This window comes from Rhinichthys klamathensis, unplaced genomic scaffold, assembly GCF_029890125.1.
Source record: "Rhinichthys klamathensis goyatoka isolate OS25496 unplaced genomic scaffold, OSU_Roscu_1.1 h1tg000107l_1, whole genome shotgun sequence".
Lineage (NCBI taxonomy): Eukaryota > Metazoa > Chordata > Actinopteri > Cypriniformes > Leuciscidae > Rhinichthys > Rhinichthys klamathensis.
Window position 1 is genome coordinate 1413893 of NW_026606645.1, and position 18579 is coordinate 1432471.

An 18579-nucleotide genomic window follows, 5' to 3' on the forward strand; every position below is an offset into this window, starting at 1 on the left:
ACATCATGACGACACATGACGCGCTGAAGCGTACAGGTGCGCTTCTTCTAATGAGCTTTTTTTTCTTGCTTGTTATTTATTTATGTTTTAATTGCAGGGATTATAAAGACGAAGACTAGCATTGCCACTACTCTAACAAATAACACAAAAATAGAGATAATGGACTTTTTTAAGATCGGTTTTATTATTCTAGAGGTCGTCTGGCAACACTGAATAAATAAATAAAAATCAATCAAGCAGAATCACATTTTTGTAGAAATATGCGTAAACATGGAAAATCCATTATCATCAAACCACTCGAAAACTATTTACATCATTAACTATGTGTGCATCAATGTCAGTTTCAGCAAAACAGTAAAAATGATAGTAAGAAAAGTCTGATTTATTAAAAACATGACATCACAGTAAATCTTATAAGATCAAAGTCTGTTGATTGTCTTCAGAGAGAATCCAAGACATAAGCAGATGAAGTTAGTGAATCCAGCCAAAATACGGATGATTAGAGGATTCAGATCTTCTCAGTCATAAAGGTCCCTGAAAGTCAGATTCCTGTTAAAGCATAAACATATCACAATAAACTGAATATAACAACCAGTGGTTCATTTACTTAAACCTAGAATGACAAATCTGCCACTGGAGCGCACCTGTCAGGGTAGTGGGACATAAGCAGTGGGTCAGGTGTGCCGTGATGAGAGCGTTCTGGAGACCATGATCTTTGAGGACTCAGAGACCGATGGCGGGAAGGGGATGAGGAGCGCATAGTGGAGGAGAGGACGGGAGAAACAGCTGAGAGACCCTGCCTGCGCAGCTCCTGTACTGCTCGCTCCCTGATAGAAAGAGAGAGAGAGAGACAAACATAGACTGGATATTCAAATCCTTAGTCTTCATGGTTCAAACCACAAAGAAATAAAAACATTCAATACTGGAACTGGAAAAACATGAGGATGAGTAAAAAATGACAGAATTTTCACAATCCCTTTAAAGAGGTCCTATTATGCTTTAGTGTGTAAGGTTGCTGTTTGAGCATGAAAAAGGTCTGCAAAGTTACAAAGCACAAAGTCGCTTCAAAGGGAGTTATTCCCTATATCAGTGCGCACTGTTTCTGAACTCCCTGAAACGCCTCCATTGTAGTCTTGAGTTTTCTTCAGAGAACAAACACGTCACAATATCCCTCATTTAAATAATTCCCATCCAAAGGCATACGCAAAAAAGGTGGCGAGGCCTGGTTGCATAGTGTGCTGAAACTCGTGGTTGTGGTAAGGAGCGTGACATTTCACAAACATGCTCAAAATGGTTGACCAATCACAACACACTGGTCCAGCCGCCCAATCAGAGCACAATGTCCTTTTCAGAAGGAGGAGCTTCATAGAGACAGGAACTAAACAGAGCGTTACTGACAGACTGAGAAGAGAGGTGCTGCAACAATGTCAAATAGCATTCTCATCTAAACCGAAAGATGATTCACATGGAGGAAGATCTGCGTCAGGCCCAGACTGAGCGCACACAGTGAAAGATAATGTGTTTTTGAACATTCAAGCATGATCAAGACTTTGTAAAAAGGCACAATAGGTCCCCTTTAGGTGTGCGCCTCACCTTTCAAAGCGCTCAGTAGACAGGTGTCTCTTCGTCATCTCAAGATCTGCCTCCAGCTGAGCGGACCGTGTCCTCAGCTGAGCCATTTCCCTACTCTGAGAACTCCTAGAGACAGCAAAAAAGACAGTAAGTGGACATGAGGATAGAGAGAAAGACAAGAAACCACTGCTGGGCTCTATGAAACGTCGTATGTGCACTCACACTTTGCTGTCAGCCATGCTGAGTTTGTCCTTGAGAATTTGTATATCTGTGTGTCTTTCCTGAGAGGTGAGCTGCCTCTGTAAGCCCTTTTCTCGCGAGGACACCAGCAGGCTCTCCAAAGTCTGAACAGACAGACGTTCACCGGTCAGCTGCTTCTGTAACAGCTCCGCCTCAGAGCGGCTTGATTCCAGCTCACGCTGCACCTGTGTGGATGAGAACATTTACATTATTTACATCTCACTTCAATTTCAGTTTTTGTTTCTCAAAGGCAATTTGGTTGCAGCATTTAAACAATACATAGATACACATTTAAGAAATTAAATATCTAATTTAAATTAAGGTTAAGAAGATCAGAAACAGTAATAGTGCAGGCATGTCTAGAAGAATATGTAGGGTGACAGAGCTCTTTGCATTCTACCAGCACGATTTGTAATCGTGCAGTGCCGAACCAAGCTCAAGGGGAAACATAACTTTAACCTTTCCTTACCATTCTTAGAACCGGAAAAGTGGCTTAAGATGCTGAATAACATTTGTTCTAATCCTGCTTGTGTTGCAGTTGTTGGCCTGACATCAAGTAGGTAGTATTGTTTTACTGGCAGACTGATATAAACTCACATTCTCTTTGCCTGCATCCAGTTTGACGCAGAGCTCTCGTGTTTTTTCCAGGTCAGTCTGCAACTGTGTGCGCTCAGTCTGGGCCTGACGCAGATCTTCCTCCATGTGAATCATCTTTCGGTTCAGCTGAGACAGCTGACTGTTACAACTTCGCTCTGAAATCAGTGCCTGGACACGGGAACAAATCACAATCTATGAGAGATCACCCTTGTTCACCTCACCAAGTTGTTCCAAACCTGTATGCATTTCTTTCTTCTGCTGAACACAAAAGAAGATATTTTGAAGAATGTCGGTAACCAAACAGTTAATGGGCCCTATTGACTTCTACACTCACCTAAAGGATTATTAGGAACACCTGTTCAATTTCTCATTAATGCAATGATCTAATAAAGATGATAAAATAAAAATGATAATAATAATCATTTAGGGGTGTGGTCCTGGTCAAGACAATCTCCTGAACTCCAAACTGAATGTCAGAATGGGAAAGAAAGGTGATTTAAGCAATTTTGAGCGTGGCATGGTTGTTGGTGCCAGACGGGCCGGTCTGAGTATTTCACAATCTGCTCAGTTACTGGGATTTTCACACACAACCATTTCTAGGGTTTACAAAGAATGGTGTGAAAAGGGAAAAACATCCAGTATGCGGCAGTCCTGTGGGCGAAAATGCCTTGTTGATGCTAGAGGTCAGAGGAGAATGGGCCGACTGATTCAAGCTGATAGAAGATCAACTTTGACTGAAATAACCACTCGTTACAACCGAGGTATGCAGCAAAGCATTTGTGAAGCCACAACACGCACAACCTTGAGGCGGATGGGCTACAACAGCAGAAGACCCCACCGGGTACCACTCATCTCCACTACAAATAGGAAAAAGAGGCTACAATTTGCAAGAGCTCACCAAAATTGGACAGTTGAAGACTGGAAAAATGTTGCCTGGTCTGATGAGTCTCGATTTCTGTTGAGACATTCAGATGGTAGAGTCAGAATTTGGCGTGAACAGAATGAGAACATGGATCCATCATGCCTTGTTACCACTGTGCAGGCTGGTGGTGGTGTAATGGTGTGGGGGATGTTTTCTTGGCACACTTTAGGCCCCTTAGTGCCAATTGGGCATCGTTTAAATGCCACGGCCTACCTGAGCATTGTTTCTGACCATGCATCCCTTTATGGCCACCATACCCATCCTCTGATGGCTACTTCCAGCAGGATAATGCACCATGTCACAAAGCTCGAATCATTTCAAATTGGTTTCTTGAACATAACAATGAGTTCACTGTACTAAAATGGCCCCCACAGTCACCAGATCTCAACCCAATAGAGCATCTTTGGGATGTGGTGGAACGGGAGCTTCGTGCCCTGGATGTGCATCCCACAAATCTCCATCAACTGCAAGATGCTATCCTATCAATATGGGCCAACATTTCTAAAGAATGCTTTCAGCACCTTGTTGAATCAATGCCACGTAGAATTAAGGCAGTTCTGAAGGCGAAAGGGGGTCAAACACAGTATTAGTATGGTGTTCCTAATAATCCTTTGCAACAACATGAGGGTGAGTAAATGACGACAAAAGTTTCATTTTTGGGCGAATTATCCTTTTAACCACCAACATCATGATGACCAAGTGACCTGTTGCAAGCTGCTCTCCAGGCTATCTGCTCTTTCTTTGAGTCGAAGTATCTCTATGTTAGAGTTGTGAAGCTCAAGACGGAGTTCGATGACAGTGGTTTCAGCATGCCGGGCCTGTTCCTCCCAGCTTTCCACCTGAAGAGACGCTTTCCTTCGAGACTCTTGCAGTTCCCTACACTCGCGCTCCTTAAGGGCGGAAAACAAGAACAAACAAAACAGATTATAATGACAACATAATACTCGAATTCACCTTTAGCCATAGAACATGCTTGTCATCCATTTAGCTTTTTAGTTTGAGTGACTTTACCTTAGCAGACAAAAGATCTTCAGTGCGGGAAATGTCAGAAACGTGATCTTGTACTTTTCTCTGCAAGTCTTCTAATTCCTCATTAGCTTCATCCAGCTTGAGCTGTAGAGTCTGAAAGAAAGACAGAAAGAAAGAAAGAAAGTTGGACGTCTTGTTACCTCATTTATTGGAATGCCCTTGAGTAAAAGTTTGGTACCTGATTTTCCAGATGTGCTTTGTCAAGGTCATCCTTCAGCTGACCGTTCTCTTGCAACGTGGCATGTTTGACTTTCATCACTGCACCCATTTCTTGTTCAGAGTCTGACAACTTCCTCCTCAGAACATCTAGCTCTCTTTCTCTGCCAGCTACAGTCTCCTTCAGAGATCTGCGGACAGGAAGTCACATCATTATCATTATTTTTCATAGTCAGTCATATATCATCATAATCATAAATCTTTTCCTATACTAATATTCACATATTCATATACTCATATACCCAAATATCCACAGAGGAAACAACACTACGGTTCAAAAGTTTGGGGTCAGTAAGATTATTTTTTCTTTTGAAAGGAATTAATTAGCAAGGATGCATTAAATTGCATTAAAGACATTTATAATTTTAGAAAATATTTTCTATTTTATTATTTTAAATATTAAGCAGCACAATGGTTTTCAACATTGATAATAAAAAGAAAGGAAATAGGATCATGTGACACTGCTGGAGTAATGATGCTGAAAACTCAGCTTTGAATCACATTACATTTTGAAATATATTAAAATGGAAAACAGTTTTTTATTGTAATAATATTTCACAATATTACTGTTTTACTGTGTTTTTCATCAAATAAACAAAGCCTTGGTGAGCATAAGAGACTTTTTTTTTTTTAAAGTTAATCTTACCAACCCCAAACATTTCAATGTACTGTATATAAAGGAGAAACTACACAAAAACATTCTAGGAAATGATACATTTTGTGCCCAGGTGACTATGTAAGGGATAATGTACAGCCACTGGTCATTATTGCAAAATAAACCCTGACAGGGTGAAGCTTTTCATGATATTAAAGTAGCATTGATATGTTGCCATGGACAATGGCATGTCAAATATTTAGCATCAGTAACAACACAATGTTGAAACTGACCAACCAGAATCAAGTATTCCAGAGAGCTGCGTAATAATAAGCATGAGGCACAGTCAAGAACAGCTATGGCTATAGACTATAGTCTAATTATGATACATTAGCATTAAGCTTATACCTGGATGGTGAACATAACACACTGTGATGTGAAATTAAAAGAAAATGATACAGTAAGGTTATACAGAACTTTGGCATCATTTTAATCATTAAGGTCTCAAAATCAATACACATGACTGTCTGCTAATCTGTGAAAATGAACAGAGAACTTACATTAGAGTCGTCTCAAGATCCTCGGTTCTCAGCTTCAAAATCCTAATGGTTTTCTCCTGCAAATAAATAACGATATCAACAAACGTACTAACTAACTGGAAAATCAGCAACCTAAAACCAACCAAAAACATGTGAGTTTAACTATGTGTAAGTATGGCAAACCAACTGCAGTATCTATATAAATGGACTCAACAACAGACACATTCCAACCCATGGCTTGATCTTGAGCAATACCTGTGCTCCCCCAATTCAATCGCAGACCTCCCCTTTTTACCACAGTCAATCAAAAAACTGGACTTCTATCATAACATCACAATAGCAACAACTCTGGCAGCCTGGTGGAAAACCAACAAAATCACCAAATCACTCCCAGCACCATGTAGGTATACCCCCATCTGGCAAACCCTGACTTTCGTCTTCACAATGAACCGATTTATTTCCCCAAATGGCAACAAAATGGCATCACCCACCTTCACCACGTATTTGAAAATCACAAATTTATGCCTTTCACCTCAATTATCCAGAAATTCGGGATCGGGAGAGACCAATTTCTCCACTATCAACAGCTTAAATTTTTAATTCAAAATAAAATAACTTTAACTAACACCCTACAGCCTTCTAAAATCAGTGAACAGTTATTAGAAATAGTCAATCACCCAATAAAACTTATATCCAAACTCTATAGTTTCATCGTTACATCTAACCCCACAATAACCCTGCCAAAGGGGAAGTGGGAAAGCGATCTCACGTTACATCCCGACTCGGATTTCTGGACACAGATCTGCAGAAATACCTTCATTATGACCACCAACACCAATTTACAACTCATACAATATAAAACTATTCACAGAACCCACACTCAGAGCAAACTATTCGGGCAAAAAAAAAACAAAAAAAAAAACTATGTGTAGTAGGATGGTACCTTGTCATCTAGCTGGTCATTCGCTGTGCTGAGCAGATCAGATTTTTTCTCCAGCTGTTCCTGCAGTGCGTCTCTATGCTGGTCCAGCTCCGAGACTGTACCTCTCAGTGTGTTCACTTCCTCTCGCAGAGCCGTCACCTGCCTCAGGAGAGAGTCTGAAACACACAGGAAGAGGAGGAATGATGCTGTGACACACATACACTGTAAAACACTAACATTTTTGCAAGTATCCAACTGATTAATTCAAAACATTGATCCAAAAACACGATACACCACCATTCAAAAGTGTGGAGTCAGTAAGATTAATGTTTTGTAAAAGAGACTCTTCTGCTCAACAAGGCTGCATTTATTTAATTAAAAATACAGTAAAAACTGTAACATTGTGAAATATTATTACAACTTAAAATAACTATTTTCTATGTGAATATATTATAAAATGTAATTCATTCCTGTGATCAAAGCTGAATTATCAGCATCATTACTCCAGTCTTCAGTGTCACGTGATCCTTCAGAAATCATTCTAATATGAAGATTTGCTGCTCAAGAAACATTTATTATAACTGTATCAATGTAAAAAAATATATATATATTTTGATGATTAACATTTTTGTAAAAACGGTAATATTGTTTTCCGCCGGATTCTTTGACGAATAGAAACTTCAGACTAACGGCATTTATTTAAAACAGAAATATTTTGCAACATTATAAATGTTTTGATTTTTGAACAGTAGTATATAAATATTCTTCCCACAACTTTGCATTTGATCTATCTATCTATCTATCTATCTATCTATCTATCTATCTATCTATCTATCTATCTATCTATCTATCTATCTATCTATCTATCTATCTATCTATCTATCTATCTATCTATCTATCTATCTATCTATCTATCTATCTATCTATCTATCTATCTATCTATCTATCTATCTATCTATCTACAGTATCTATCTACAGTATCTATATATTTATATATATATATATATATACAGTATATACTGTATACTGATAAATAAACGCAACTGTTTAATAAAAGCACAGATTAAATGTATTGTCTGGTTTTCTCACTGTTCTTCTCATCCATTATTTGATTTCTCTCCTGAGCGTTTTGTAGATCTCCAATCCTGCTGGTCAGTCTCCGCTGATTCTCACTCAGAGAACTTTCCACCTGAGTATTTTCCAGTCTGGTACACACACACACACACACACACACACACAAATGAATTAATATTCAAAGTACTAAACTAACAAAACCTTTAAGTCTACTTTTTACGGACACATCTACGCTAGTTGTTTTTGCTTGTACCTGAGGCTGCTGCACTCATTTCTGAAGTGGCCGAGTTCGTCCTCACTGGCACTGAGTTTTCGCCCGAGCGTGTGAACTTCCTCCTCCAGACCCATCATGGTCTCCCTCATCTGAGCTTGCCTGCTTCTCTGTTCACCCCGCTCCTGCTCCAGCTGGGACACACACAGAACTATGACACCAGTCCTTAACAATAACTGTCAATGACAATAACTACACTTTATAGTATAGTATAGTATAGTATAGTATAGTATAGTATAGTATAGTATACGTAGTATAGTATAGTATAGTATAGTATAGTATAGTGAAACAATATAGGACTGTGCAGTATTGTACTATATGTTATACTATGGTACTTTTTGATATTGTGTAGTATGGTATAGCCCAGAGGAAAATTATATTGCTTAGAGATTTCATAATGCACATAATGCACGTAGGTTTGAATTCAAGTATCCATTTTGACTCAATATTACCTAAAATGTCTTAGAAATAAAGAAATAAACATAGAAACAAATGAGACAATTGTTGTCAGACAGAAAGGGTAAAAGTTTACAATTAGGTCCAATTAGCTAACATGAACTAAAAAGTGAATACATTAATTACAGAATGTATCTTAGCTGACGTTAATAAAAGTTAATAAAGATACAACTGTTCAATGTTAGTTCATGTTAACTCAGGTCTATTATTTGTTAACATTGGCTAACTGCATTATTAACATGAACTAACAATGAAAACACTTCTAAAGCATTTATGAATCGCATGTTAATTTCACAATTTACTAATACTTTAGTCAACTCAAAAGTTGTATCTGTTAATATTATTTAATGGACTTGAGCTAACAAGAACTAACAATAAATAGTTGTAGTATTATTAACTAACGTTAACATTGTAACAAATGTATTGTTCATTGTTAGTTAATGCATTATTAACGTCACCCAATGAAACCTTCTTGTAAACTGTTACAAATAATAACCGTACAACTTTTGATTTGAATGGACTTGATGGACTTGATTTAATGGCTCAAGTGTGTATTAATAAATGTAAAACTTAACATTAACTAAGATTAGAAGTATTTGTCATTATTGTTAGTTCGTGCCAATTAATGTAGTTATCTAATATTAACAAATGGAATCTTATTTTAAGTGTTACAACAGAAAGAATAAAGAGCCATAAACAAGTGTGGATAGCAGTTCAGACATATACTTTGGTTTTGATAGAATTTGATGAAAATGTTGAGTTCAAATCTGAGTGAAGTTCAAAAACAGATCTCACTAGACTTAAAAGGTCCGTGTATCATCCGATCATTTGATTTCCAATTTGAAATGAAATAAGCAGAAATGAGAAAACAGCACCTTTATTCGTTTTTTAGTTTTTTAGTTCACAGGCAAAAAAAAAACCGAATACATGACTTCAAAATTCGTTTTCCACATGTGGGCGGTCATGAGACGCCCCCTTCCACTGATTGGTCAAGTAAATCTGAGCATGTGACGTCATCAGTCGTCGCTCAGGTCTGGTCAACAAAATAATAGTCCTCAACGGTAATCTACTCATTAAAGCTGCCGTCGGCAAATTATTTTTGATCATATTCAGTGAAATCGACACTATAATCCGACAGAACAACATAAATAAAGTGGTTTTAGAAAAAAAAAACGAGCTTCTAACTCCACCTGGAGCGTGTTATTTGTTTTGCAAAAATCAACCACTCCCGGATCATCGGGTCCAATCAGCGCAGGGGGGTGTGAGATCTGACTGTCAATCACAGATCGGGCACACGCCACCCCTCGCGCACGTTACAATCACATGCACACGCCTGAAGTTCGCGCAGCAACGAAGAGTGATGGCGGAACACTAACAAATCAAGTAAGCTCATTTAGAGTATAAATGACGTTAGCAATTGCAATTGCAATCAACTTGATTTTGAACAATTTAAATTGAGTTGGGCCAACTCAATTTTGGAAAATTTTAATTCTAAATATTAATTATTGAGTTGGGCCAACTTAATTTTGAACAATTTAAATTGAGTTGGGCCGACTCAATTTTGGAAAATTTTAATTCTAAATATTAATTATTGAGTTTGGCCAACTTAATTTTCGAAAATATTAATTCTAAATATTAATTATTGAGTTGGGCCAACTTAATTTTCGAAAATTTTAATTCTAAATATTAATTATTCAGTTGAGCCAACTTCATTTTGAACAATATAAATTGATTTGGGCCAACTCAATTTTGCAAAATTTTAATTCAAAATATTAATTATTGAGTTGAGCCAACTTAATTTTGAACAATTTAAATTGAGTTGGGCCATCTCAATTTTAGAAAATTTAAATTCTAAATATGAATTATTGAGTTGAGCCAACTTAAATTTGAACAATTTAAATTGAGTTGGGCCAACTCAATTTTGGAAAATTTAAATTCTAAATATTAATTATTGAGTTGGGCCAACTTAATTTTGAACAATTTAAATTGAGTTGGGCCAACTTAATTTTGAACATTTTAAATTAAATTGGGGCAACTTAATTTTGGAAAATTTAAATTTTATATAAGAATTATTGAGTTGGGCAAACTTAATTTTGAACAATTTAAATTGAGTTGAGCCAACTTAATTTTGAACAATTTAAATTGAGTTGGGGCAACTTAATTTTGGAAAATTTAAATTCTAAATATTAATTATTGAGTTGGGCCAACTTAATTTTGAACAATTTAAATTGAGTTGGGCTAACTCAATTTTGGTAATTTTTAATTCTAAATATTAATTATTGAGTTGGGCCAACTTAATTTAATTTACTGTAACATGTAGCCAACATTAAGTAGGCCTATAGGGTTATGCCGGTGAGGAAATTTTCCCACTGATTAACTTATGACAACACCAGTGTTATCTGTTAATGTCTTCTGTAGATTTTGATCTTTATAAGTTGTTATGATAGGCCTATATTTTTAAAACACAATAAAAAAAAAAAAAACTTTTTATTACCAAATATACTATTAATAAGACGGGTGACCCAAAATACTCATATTATAACAAATAAATAAAAGATATTTGGAATTTCCCTTTAAAACGAAGGCTCAGTTTGTGGTCAATCGTTCACTATTATTTTATTTAAAAACAATAAAACAAAGACAAAGTCACTTATATTAAACACTTTTTTGTTGTTGTTTGTTAACAGAAGTTAGCTTGCCCCTTTAATTGCCTCCGCTATCATCCTGTCAATCATCTGTCTCATTCTCGCGGGTCGCAGCTATGATTACAGTTTCAGTAAAATTTTATTTCACCATCATCGGTACCCACCCTCAGCCGATTGGCATAATTACAGTATTTGCAATGACCATCCCGTGTCCAAAACGGAGCTTATACTGTCCAAAAGAAAAGTTGTGACTGCTGACTGAACACTGGTCTGTGCCTCACCCGTTCGGCGCCGTCTAGCGCAGCACCACACAGATTTAACTCCGCACAGCTAAATAAAACAGGCTGGTGGCAGACTAATATTTAATATTTCTGATGTAAATATTTCTGTGAAACACGTTAAGTTGCACAGAAGAAAGCCCAATCTAGGACCTGCCCTGTACAGTTTAAGAAGCGGTAGTAGAAGACTATTATTATTATTATTATTTTTTTTTATTTTTTTTTAAATTACAATAGTGCAAACACACATCTTTTAGAAATCTAAAACATTTCCAACAATGTATATATTAAACAAGTAAACTCATTCGTGCACAATCATAGCACAAAAATGGAAAGAGCTAAACAAAGAAGAAGAAAAAAAGGGAAAAAAAGAAACAGCAAACAGATATTAATCATGGTACATAAACTATCTCTATATTTCTTCAAAAAAGAAGTACATTTTCTATTATCAATTATTCTTAGTGATTTGATTCAATATTTTACTTCACATAAGAAATCTTTAAAAGTAGGAATTTTCTTAAGAAACCTTTGTTTGTGAAAGTAAGAGTTTGCCACAAGGATAAGGAAGTTACCAGTAGATTCTAAAGATTTGTTTGGGTTTTCAAAAAGACAAATTACATCCTTAATGGGTAGATTACCGTTGAGGACTATTATTTTGTTGAACAGACCTGAGCGACGACTGATGATGTCACATGCTCAGATTTACTTGACCAATCAGCGGAAGGGGGCGTCTCATGACCGCCCACATGTGGAAAACGAATTTTGAAGTCATGTATTCGATTTTTGCCTGTGAACTAAACAACGAAAAAACGAATAAAGGTGCCCTTTTCTCATTTCTGCTTATTTCATTTCAAATTGGAAATCAAATGATCGGATGATACACTGACCTTAAAAAGGTCTCCATTTGTTCTCCATTTAATCATATTGCTGTCTAAAAGAAACAATTGAGATCTGATTGGTGATTTTGCTTTCCTCTGAACTATAGTGAGTACATTAGCTGTCGTGCCGGGTCTGTTAACACAGAGCTCTTACTGTGAGTACAGCAGCCTGCAGGTCCTCCACCCTCTGCTCCAGGTGAGCTCTCTCGCTGATGGCTGTCTCCTGAGAGATCTGAGGCACGTGCAGTTCAAAGGGAACACACATACACTCAGCAGGCTAAAAAAAGCACACCTCTCTCCTGGTATCATCCCCAGTGAGATGACTCAATTTATTACTGTACTCTAGTGCGTAAGTGATTTTCCTTTAGTGTTCCTAAATAACATCTTCATAAGGCGGATGTGCATGAATGTGCTACACAGCACATATCATGCCAGGCTGGAGATCCTACCTTGAGTCTCTCTCTCAGGCTGTCTCTCTCTGTGGTCATGCGGTTGAGGTCTGTTGTGGCCTCGTCCCGTTCGGCCTCCACTCGCTTCAGGATGCTCTGAGGGGTCACGCTGCTCTTGGGCCCTCGCGCTGCCTTTGACTTCATCACCTCCCGCCGTAGAGCTGCTATCTCCTCTTGAGCCTGCAGGGGGAGTTAGTGGGATCATGAGTGAGATACTGGATATACAATTGGGGAGTGCTTTCTTTCTGTGTTAGAAAGAATATTATGAGTGAAAATATGTTGTTTCCAAAATAGTTTTTTTTATTGTATATTGTCATTGTAGTGAAGTCAAAACAAATTGTTAAAATATACTGTATATCTGGCAAATAATATCCCCAATATTACAACTATACATATAATGTGTATTTATATATTATATACAGTATATATATGTCAAAACAAATTGTTAAATATACTATATATATATATATATATAACATATACATTTTTACAATAATTGAATCAAACTAAATTTGATGCATGTGCTAAAAATATTGCTCTAAAATATGAAATGAATATTGTTTTAATAATTTAATATTATAAATAATATAAAATTAAATAATTGTTTGTACAGTGTATTGTTATTGTAGTAAAGCCAAAACAAATTATCATAATATTATCTGGCAAATTATATATATATATATATATATACACACTGTAAAACTAATTTGATGCATTTGCAAGAAAAAATGTCAAGTAATACTACTATTATACTATATGCTATATATATATATATATATATATATACACAGTATATATATATATATATATATACTATATATGTGTGTGTGTGTGTGTGTGTATATATATATATATATATAATTTGATCAAAACAAATTTGATACATGTGCTAAAAAGTATAGCGCTGTACGAATATTGTTAAATTAATTAATTTAATATTTTAATCAGTATAAAAATTATTAATTGTTTTTGCTCTGTAGTGAAGCCAAAACAAATTATTAAAATATTGTAATACTAATAATGACTATTATGCTGCTAATAAATATATAATAAATATACTGAAAAAATAACATTGATGTAAAATCTTTTACTGTCTATACCTCAGTGACATCATTTAAAGTTAGAAACATAGTGTCATGATTCTGCCCTCGTGTCCTTGATTTTCTCTAGTCTTGAGGCAGGATCATGACAGAATCATGTTTTGTGTGCAAGCACATGGTCTTGTGTTTTGAGCCATGTGCTTGTGTTGTCTCGTTACGTTACCCCGCCCCCGTGTTATCCTCGTCTCGTCATTATTGTCTAGTCAGCTTCACCTGTCTTTGTCATTAGTGTTCCCCTATTTCATCCCCTTGTGTTTGCTGTCCTGTGTCGGTACATTGTCAAACATTGTGAGTTATTCTTTGTGAGTATTTTGTCTGAAACCTGTTTATTGAGAATTGTGAGTTTGTTTCCTGTCAAGTCAGAGTCTTCGTTTGTCATCGTGTCTTAGTTTACCTCCAGTCCTGTTTTGCCCCATCGTGGGTTTTGTTTTCTGTTTTGCCTTCATTAAACCCCTTTTGAGTTATTTGCAGTCTGCTTTTGGGTTCGTCTATCCTGCAACTTCATGACAGAATGTACCGACCATAACTAGCTAACAGAAGAACGGGCCAAGAGTATGTTAGGACGTTCGTTTGAGGGAACCCGTCTGGCCATATTTCGTGGGACCCGTGGAGGCCGCAGTAGGGGCGGTGGTCGTTATGAGTCATCGTCTTCACCTTCTGCTCGACTGCCGGTTATCCCTGAGGGTCTCCGGATAGGGGTCGCGATGTTTGGAAGCCCGGTGGACTCTTCCATGACTCCTAGAGCTCCGTCCACCCCTTTTGATCTTCGTGGTAAACGAGGAAGACGGCTGTCGTGGGAGTCGGCGTCAGAGTCCTCCTCCGCAGAGCCTGCTGTACCTGCGGTGGTTTCCGCTGAGCTTCCCCAACCCGTCTCAGCTTCTCGACCTAGGAGGAAGAGGGGAGCCTCCCGTTCTTCGCCCGCTGCAGTAGACACAGAGCCCGCTGCAGTAGACACAGAGCCCGCTGCAGTAGACACAGAGCCCGCTGCAGTCACAGAGCCCGCCGCTGTGAAGGCGGTCCCAGCACCCGCTGCTGAGAGAACAGTTCCTGAGCTAACTTCTGAGAGAGCTGTTTCCGAGCTCGCTGCTCCAGCTCCTGAGAGTACTGCACAGGAGAGCGCTTCCGAGTTTAATATGAGCACTACATCTGAGTCTGAGTCGATTACTTCTCACCCTGTCTCCTGTCCTGTCTCCTGTCCCGCTTCTCCACGTGTCACCCTGTCTCAGTCTAGTTCCCCTATGGCTTCTCCTCGAGTGCCTCCACCCAAGTCCGCCCGGAATCCTCGTCCCAAGCCCTCATCCCGTGGACCTAAGACCCCCAGCACACCCATCCACCCTGGACCACCCCCCATGAACTCTGTGCTTCCTCCGCCACCTCTTCCTTGTTTATTATTTTTAATGTTTCATCCTAACCCTGTTGTTGTGTTTTCGTGTTTGCCGTTACTGTTATTTGTCATGTTTTGTTGGTTTGTGTCGATGTCTCAGTCTGTCATGTCCCGTGTTTGATGTCCCCTTGAGGAGCGTCTGGTAGCCGCTCCTTAAGGTGGGGGTTCTGTCATGATTCTGCCCTCGTGTCCTTGATTTTCTCTAGTCTTGAGGCAGGATCATGACAGAATCATGTTTTGTGTGCAAGCACATGGTCTTGTGTTTTGAGCCATGTGCTTGTGTTGTTACGTTACCCCGCCCCCTTGTTATCCTCGTCTCGTCATTATTGTCTAGTCAGCTTCACCTGTCTTTGTCATTAGTGTTCCCCTATTTCATCCCCTTGTGTTTGCTGTCCTGTGCCGGTTCATTGTGTCACACTTTGTGAGAGTCTACCTGTGAGTACCTTGTCTTTGGAGAACGTCTTGATCTTGTATTTGCTGTTTTATAGTCTAGTGTTTGTCTAGTGTTATCTAGTTTAGTTATCCCTCGTTTGTATTGCCTCTGTTTTGCCCCCTCGTGGGCTTTATTTTCCCCTGTTTTTCTGTTATAATAAACGTTGTGTAATTGTCTACCGTCTGCGCTTGGGTTCTTCTGCTATCATCATAACACATAGTTACATAATTTAAGTTAAACATCCGCCACTAAGAATCATCTATGTGGTTTTCATTGTTTTATAATACGTGTGTGTGTGTCATGGCCAATTTGAGCACATCAACCTGATTCAAGAATTCTGGGAAGTTTGGAGTTGTGTACCTGCTGGTAGTGCATTCTGGTCTTGTCCCGTTCGGCTGTGAGCACTTTAATATTGGCCTGGATCTCTGAAAGATGCCGCTCGTGTTTCTCCAACATGTTTTGTAGTTCATCTCTTTCCCGCAACACCCTCATTAGCTCTGAATCATACGTGCCACCCTTTAAAGGAGAGAGAGAGAGTTTCTTTTAGCATTAAAATAAACTAATCACTAATATTACAGCAGTGATGGATTATTAGTACTTTAACAGGAGAGTGTCTGGTGGGACTGCGACGGGTAGATGCCCCTTTGACGGGGCTGGTAGAGCGACGGGCCCTCAGCATCCTTCCCACTGCCTCGGCCCTCCTTAGCTGGATCAGAAGTTTAAGAAACAAAGAAATAATATTTCAACAGGAGAGGTGCATTTGGAGAGCATTAATTTAAAACATTAGTCTTTCATTGCTGGCCTAAAGCAACATCTCAACATCATGTTCTTAGTTCACTTCAGTCTCTCTGATCCAGTTTTGACTATTTCTGGCGCCACCTGATGGGACTACATTGTTACTACAACATATAAACATGAAAATTCCAATACAACAAAGTAAAAATAGCATACATTTAGAATCCTATGCCTCACAAATGATTTTCAGTAAATTTAATGTTTTACCAGTCATTCGTTTATTCGTTTATAATTTGGTTCCTGGCTGTATATGAATACATTTTATTTACTTAAACTTCACAAAGAAACACAAACATTTCGATGGAGATTGAAAGCTATTACATCTCAATAGAGCTTATTCAGACTTACAAAAAGAAAGTTTTCTCAAGCAAAACTGATCAAATTAAACTACAACGAGGTTGGCATGGCAACTGAGATACTACGGGTGCACGTCACTGAAAATGCGTCTCGTGCAACAATAAAACATAAGTATGGTGTATTTAAGTATTTTATTATTTACTGATAATAGTTGAAAACTTCAACATGCACTAAAAGTAGTATGTTTTGCATTGACACCAATGTTATACTGGCACACAAATCATTCATACGTAAAAGTTACAGTAAATATGAACCTCGCTCTATAAAACCTGCAAATAGATTCTGCATTCAATAAAGACAATGCAGAAGACAACGTATTAGTTGTGTAAGTGAGCTCGTGTTACCTCTTGTAGTGGTTCTGGCAAATAAAAACGAGTGAGTTAAATTAAATCTCAACACGCTAAAGCTCTTTACCCCGAGGGATAAAACAGTCACACTGACCAATCACGGCACAGCATTCAACTGTCAGTCAAGACAACAGAGAGGCGACGACCAATCAGAAGACTAGATCTGCCTCCGTTTGCGTCCGTTGCCTTGACTACAAGTTGTGAACGCTCACGTTCAAACTACAAAAGTAGTTTTGAAGTTGAGATAAAGCAATGAAGCGGAGCTAGGCTAAATAGATATAAAATCAAATAAATAAATAAATAAATATCTTGCTAATATAAAATATAAATATGATGTTTCAAATGGTTCACGAATAAAAACATACATTGTAAATATTTATATATATTTTACATTCTATGAATTGATAAACTCGGCATATAACGTGAACATTATAGTCACATCATGTATTTGCAGACTTATAGTATGTAATTTAACGCTGAGAAATCTGTGTTTACATCATCCACGACGGCAGGCGACAGTAAAGCGCAGGCGAAGAACGCGTGAACCAGGAGAAGAACGCGCCGCTCCTCGTGAACGCGCACAGCGACAACAAATCCGCTAGATTAGAGGAGGCGCGCGGATCACGCACACGCAGGAGGTGCATAGTTTCTTCAAACAAAAACTATTGTGCCTTTTATCATGCGTTTGGAGCAGTTTCGCTATTAATCAAGGACCGGAGGATGTGCGATCTATAGAACTGGATATGTAAACATTTTGTAAGCCTCTTGTCAGACTTTATTTAAAGAAAAAAAGAAAAAAAAAGATGTTTTTACGGATTAGATCCATGAAACTCCGAAGAACAACACAACCTCATGACTAAGACAGAGCTAGACGGAGGATTTCTTCAACTCGAGATCGCCTCACACTATTGCACACCGTAGATTTTAATGATTTATTTTTATTTTGAAAATATGATTCACTTGACCTCCAAGAATAGCTAGAATCAAGACTCAGTTTTTCTTTGTCTGAGCATTATTGCATTGACATGATGATCCCTATATGACTGCTAGTTATATCAAGTTCTTCAATTATCCAGTGCAAAGACAAACATGTCAACACTCAGACTATTTCCTAATTAGACAAGAGATTGAACAATGGGAATGCAATAAGAATTGCATTGCTTTACGCCTGTTAAGACATTAATTGAAAGAAATCCTTTGTCAACCAACCAGAGAGAAGCGCGTGTGGGATCTGACTATGTCCTTCTTTAATTTCCGAAAAATCTTTAAATTGGGCGCAGAGAAGAAGAAAAAACAATATGAGCACGTGCACAGGGACACAAATCCGGAGGAAATATGGGAGATTGTGGGAGAACTGGGGGATGGAGCCTTTGGAAAGGTGTTCAAGGTAAAATAAACACATTGAAATTGTCTGATCTTATCTTGCTGCAAAAGTTTATATGGTATTATTATACTATTATTATTATATGGTATTATTATT

The 18579-nt window shown here is 37.9% G+C and overlaps 2 protein-coding genes across 2 annotated transcripts in view; one reads left to right on the plus strand and one right to left on the minus strand.

The window, feature by feature from the left end:
* Positions 1-262: 262 nt before the first annotated feature.
* On the minus strand, positions 263-17154 carry tsga10 (testis specific, 10). The gene is made up of 16 exons (XM_056253573.1): positions 17097-17154; positions 16199-16306; positions 15961-16116; positions 12684-12863; positions 12389-12466; positions 7960-8111; positions 7722-7837; positions 6654-6808; positions 5732-5787; positions 4539-4707; positions 4343-4453; positions 4036-4221; positions 2410-2577; positions 1795-1997; positions 1594-1698; positions 263-827 (listed from the first exon to the last, which is right to left on the minus strand). Exons 2-16 carry the CDS (start codon positions 16277-16279, stop codon positions 614-616), a joined length of 2130 nt encoding a protein of 709 aa, XP_056109548.1. The 5' UTR covers positions 16280-16306; positions 17097-17154; the 3' UTR covers positions 263-613.
* A 538-nt stretch (positions 17155-17692) lies between these two features.
* slkb (STE20-like kinase b) overlaps positions 17693-18579 on the plus strand; it is a 39121-nt gene continuing 38234 nt past the window's right edge. The window contains exon 1 of the mRNA XM_056253570.1: positions 17693-18486. Within this exon, the coding sequence (XP_056109545.1) occupies positions 18337-18486 (150 nt within the window). The 5' untranslated portion in view covers positions 17693-18336. The remainder of the gene's footprint in view (positions 18487-18579) is intronic.

What these genes read in the sequence shown, in the direction of transcription:
- tsga10 (XM_056253573.1), bottom strand. Translation starts at nt 16,279, where the DNA reads ATGCTGAGGGCCCGTCGCTCTACCAGCCCCGTCAAAGGGGCATCTACC. An exon ending in ATGACCAGCTAGATGACAAG is followed by an intron (nt 5,788 to 6,653) that starts GTACCATCCTAC and finishes ATTTATTTGCAG; the next exon opens with GAGAAAACCATTAGGATTTT. An exon ending in AAGCACATCTGGAAAATCAG is followed by an intron (nt 4,454 to 4,538) that starts GTACCAAACTTT and finishes TCTTTCTTTCAG; the next exon opens with ACTCTACAGCTCAAGCTGGA.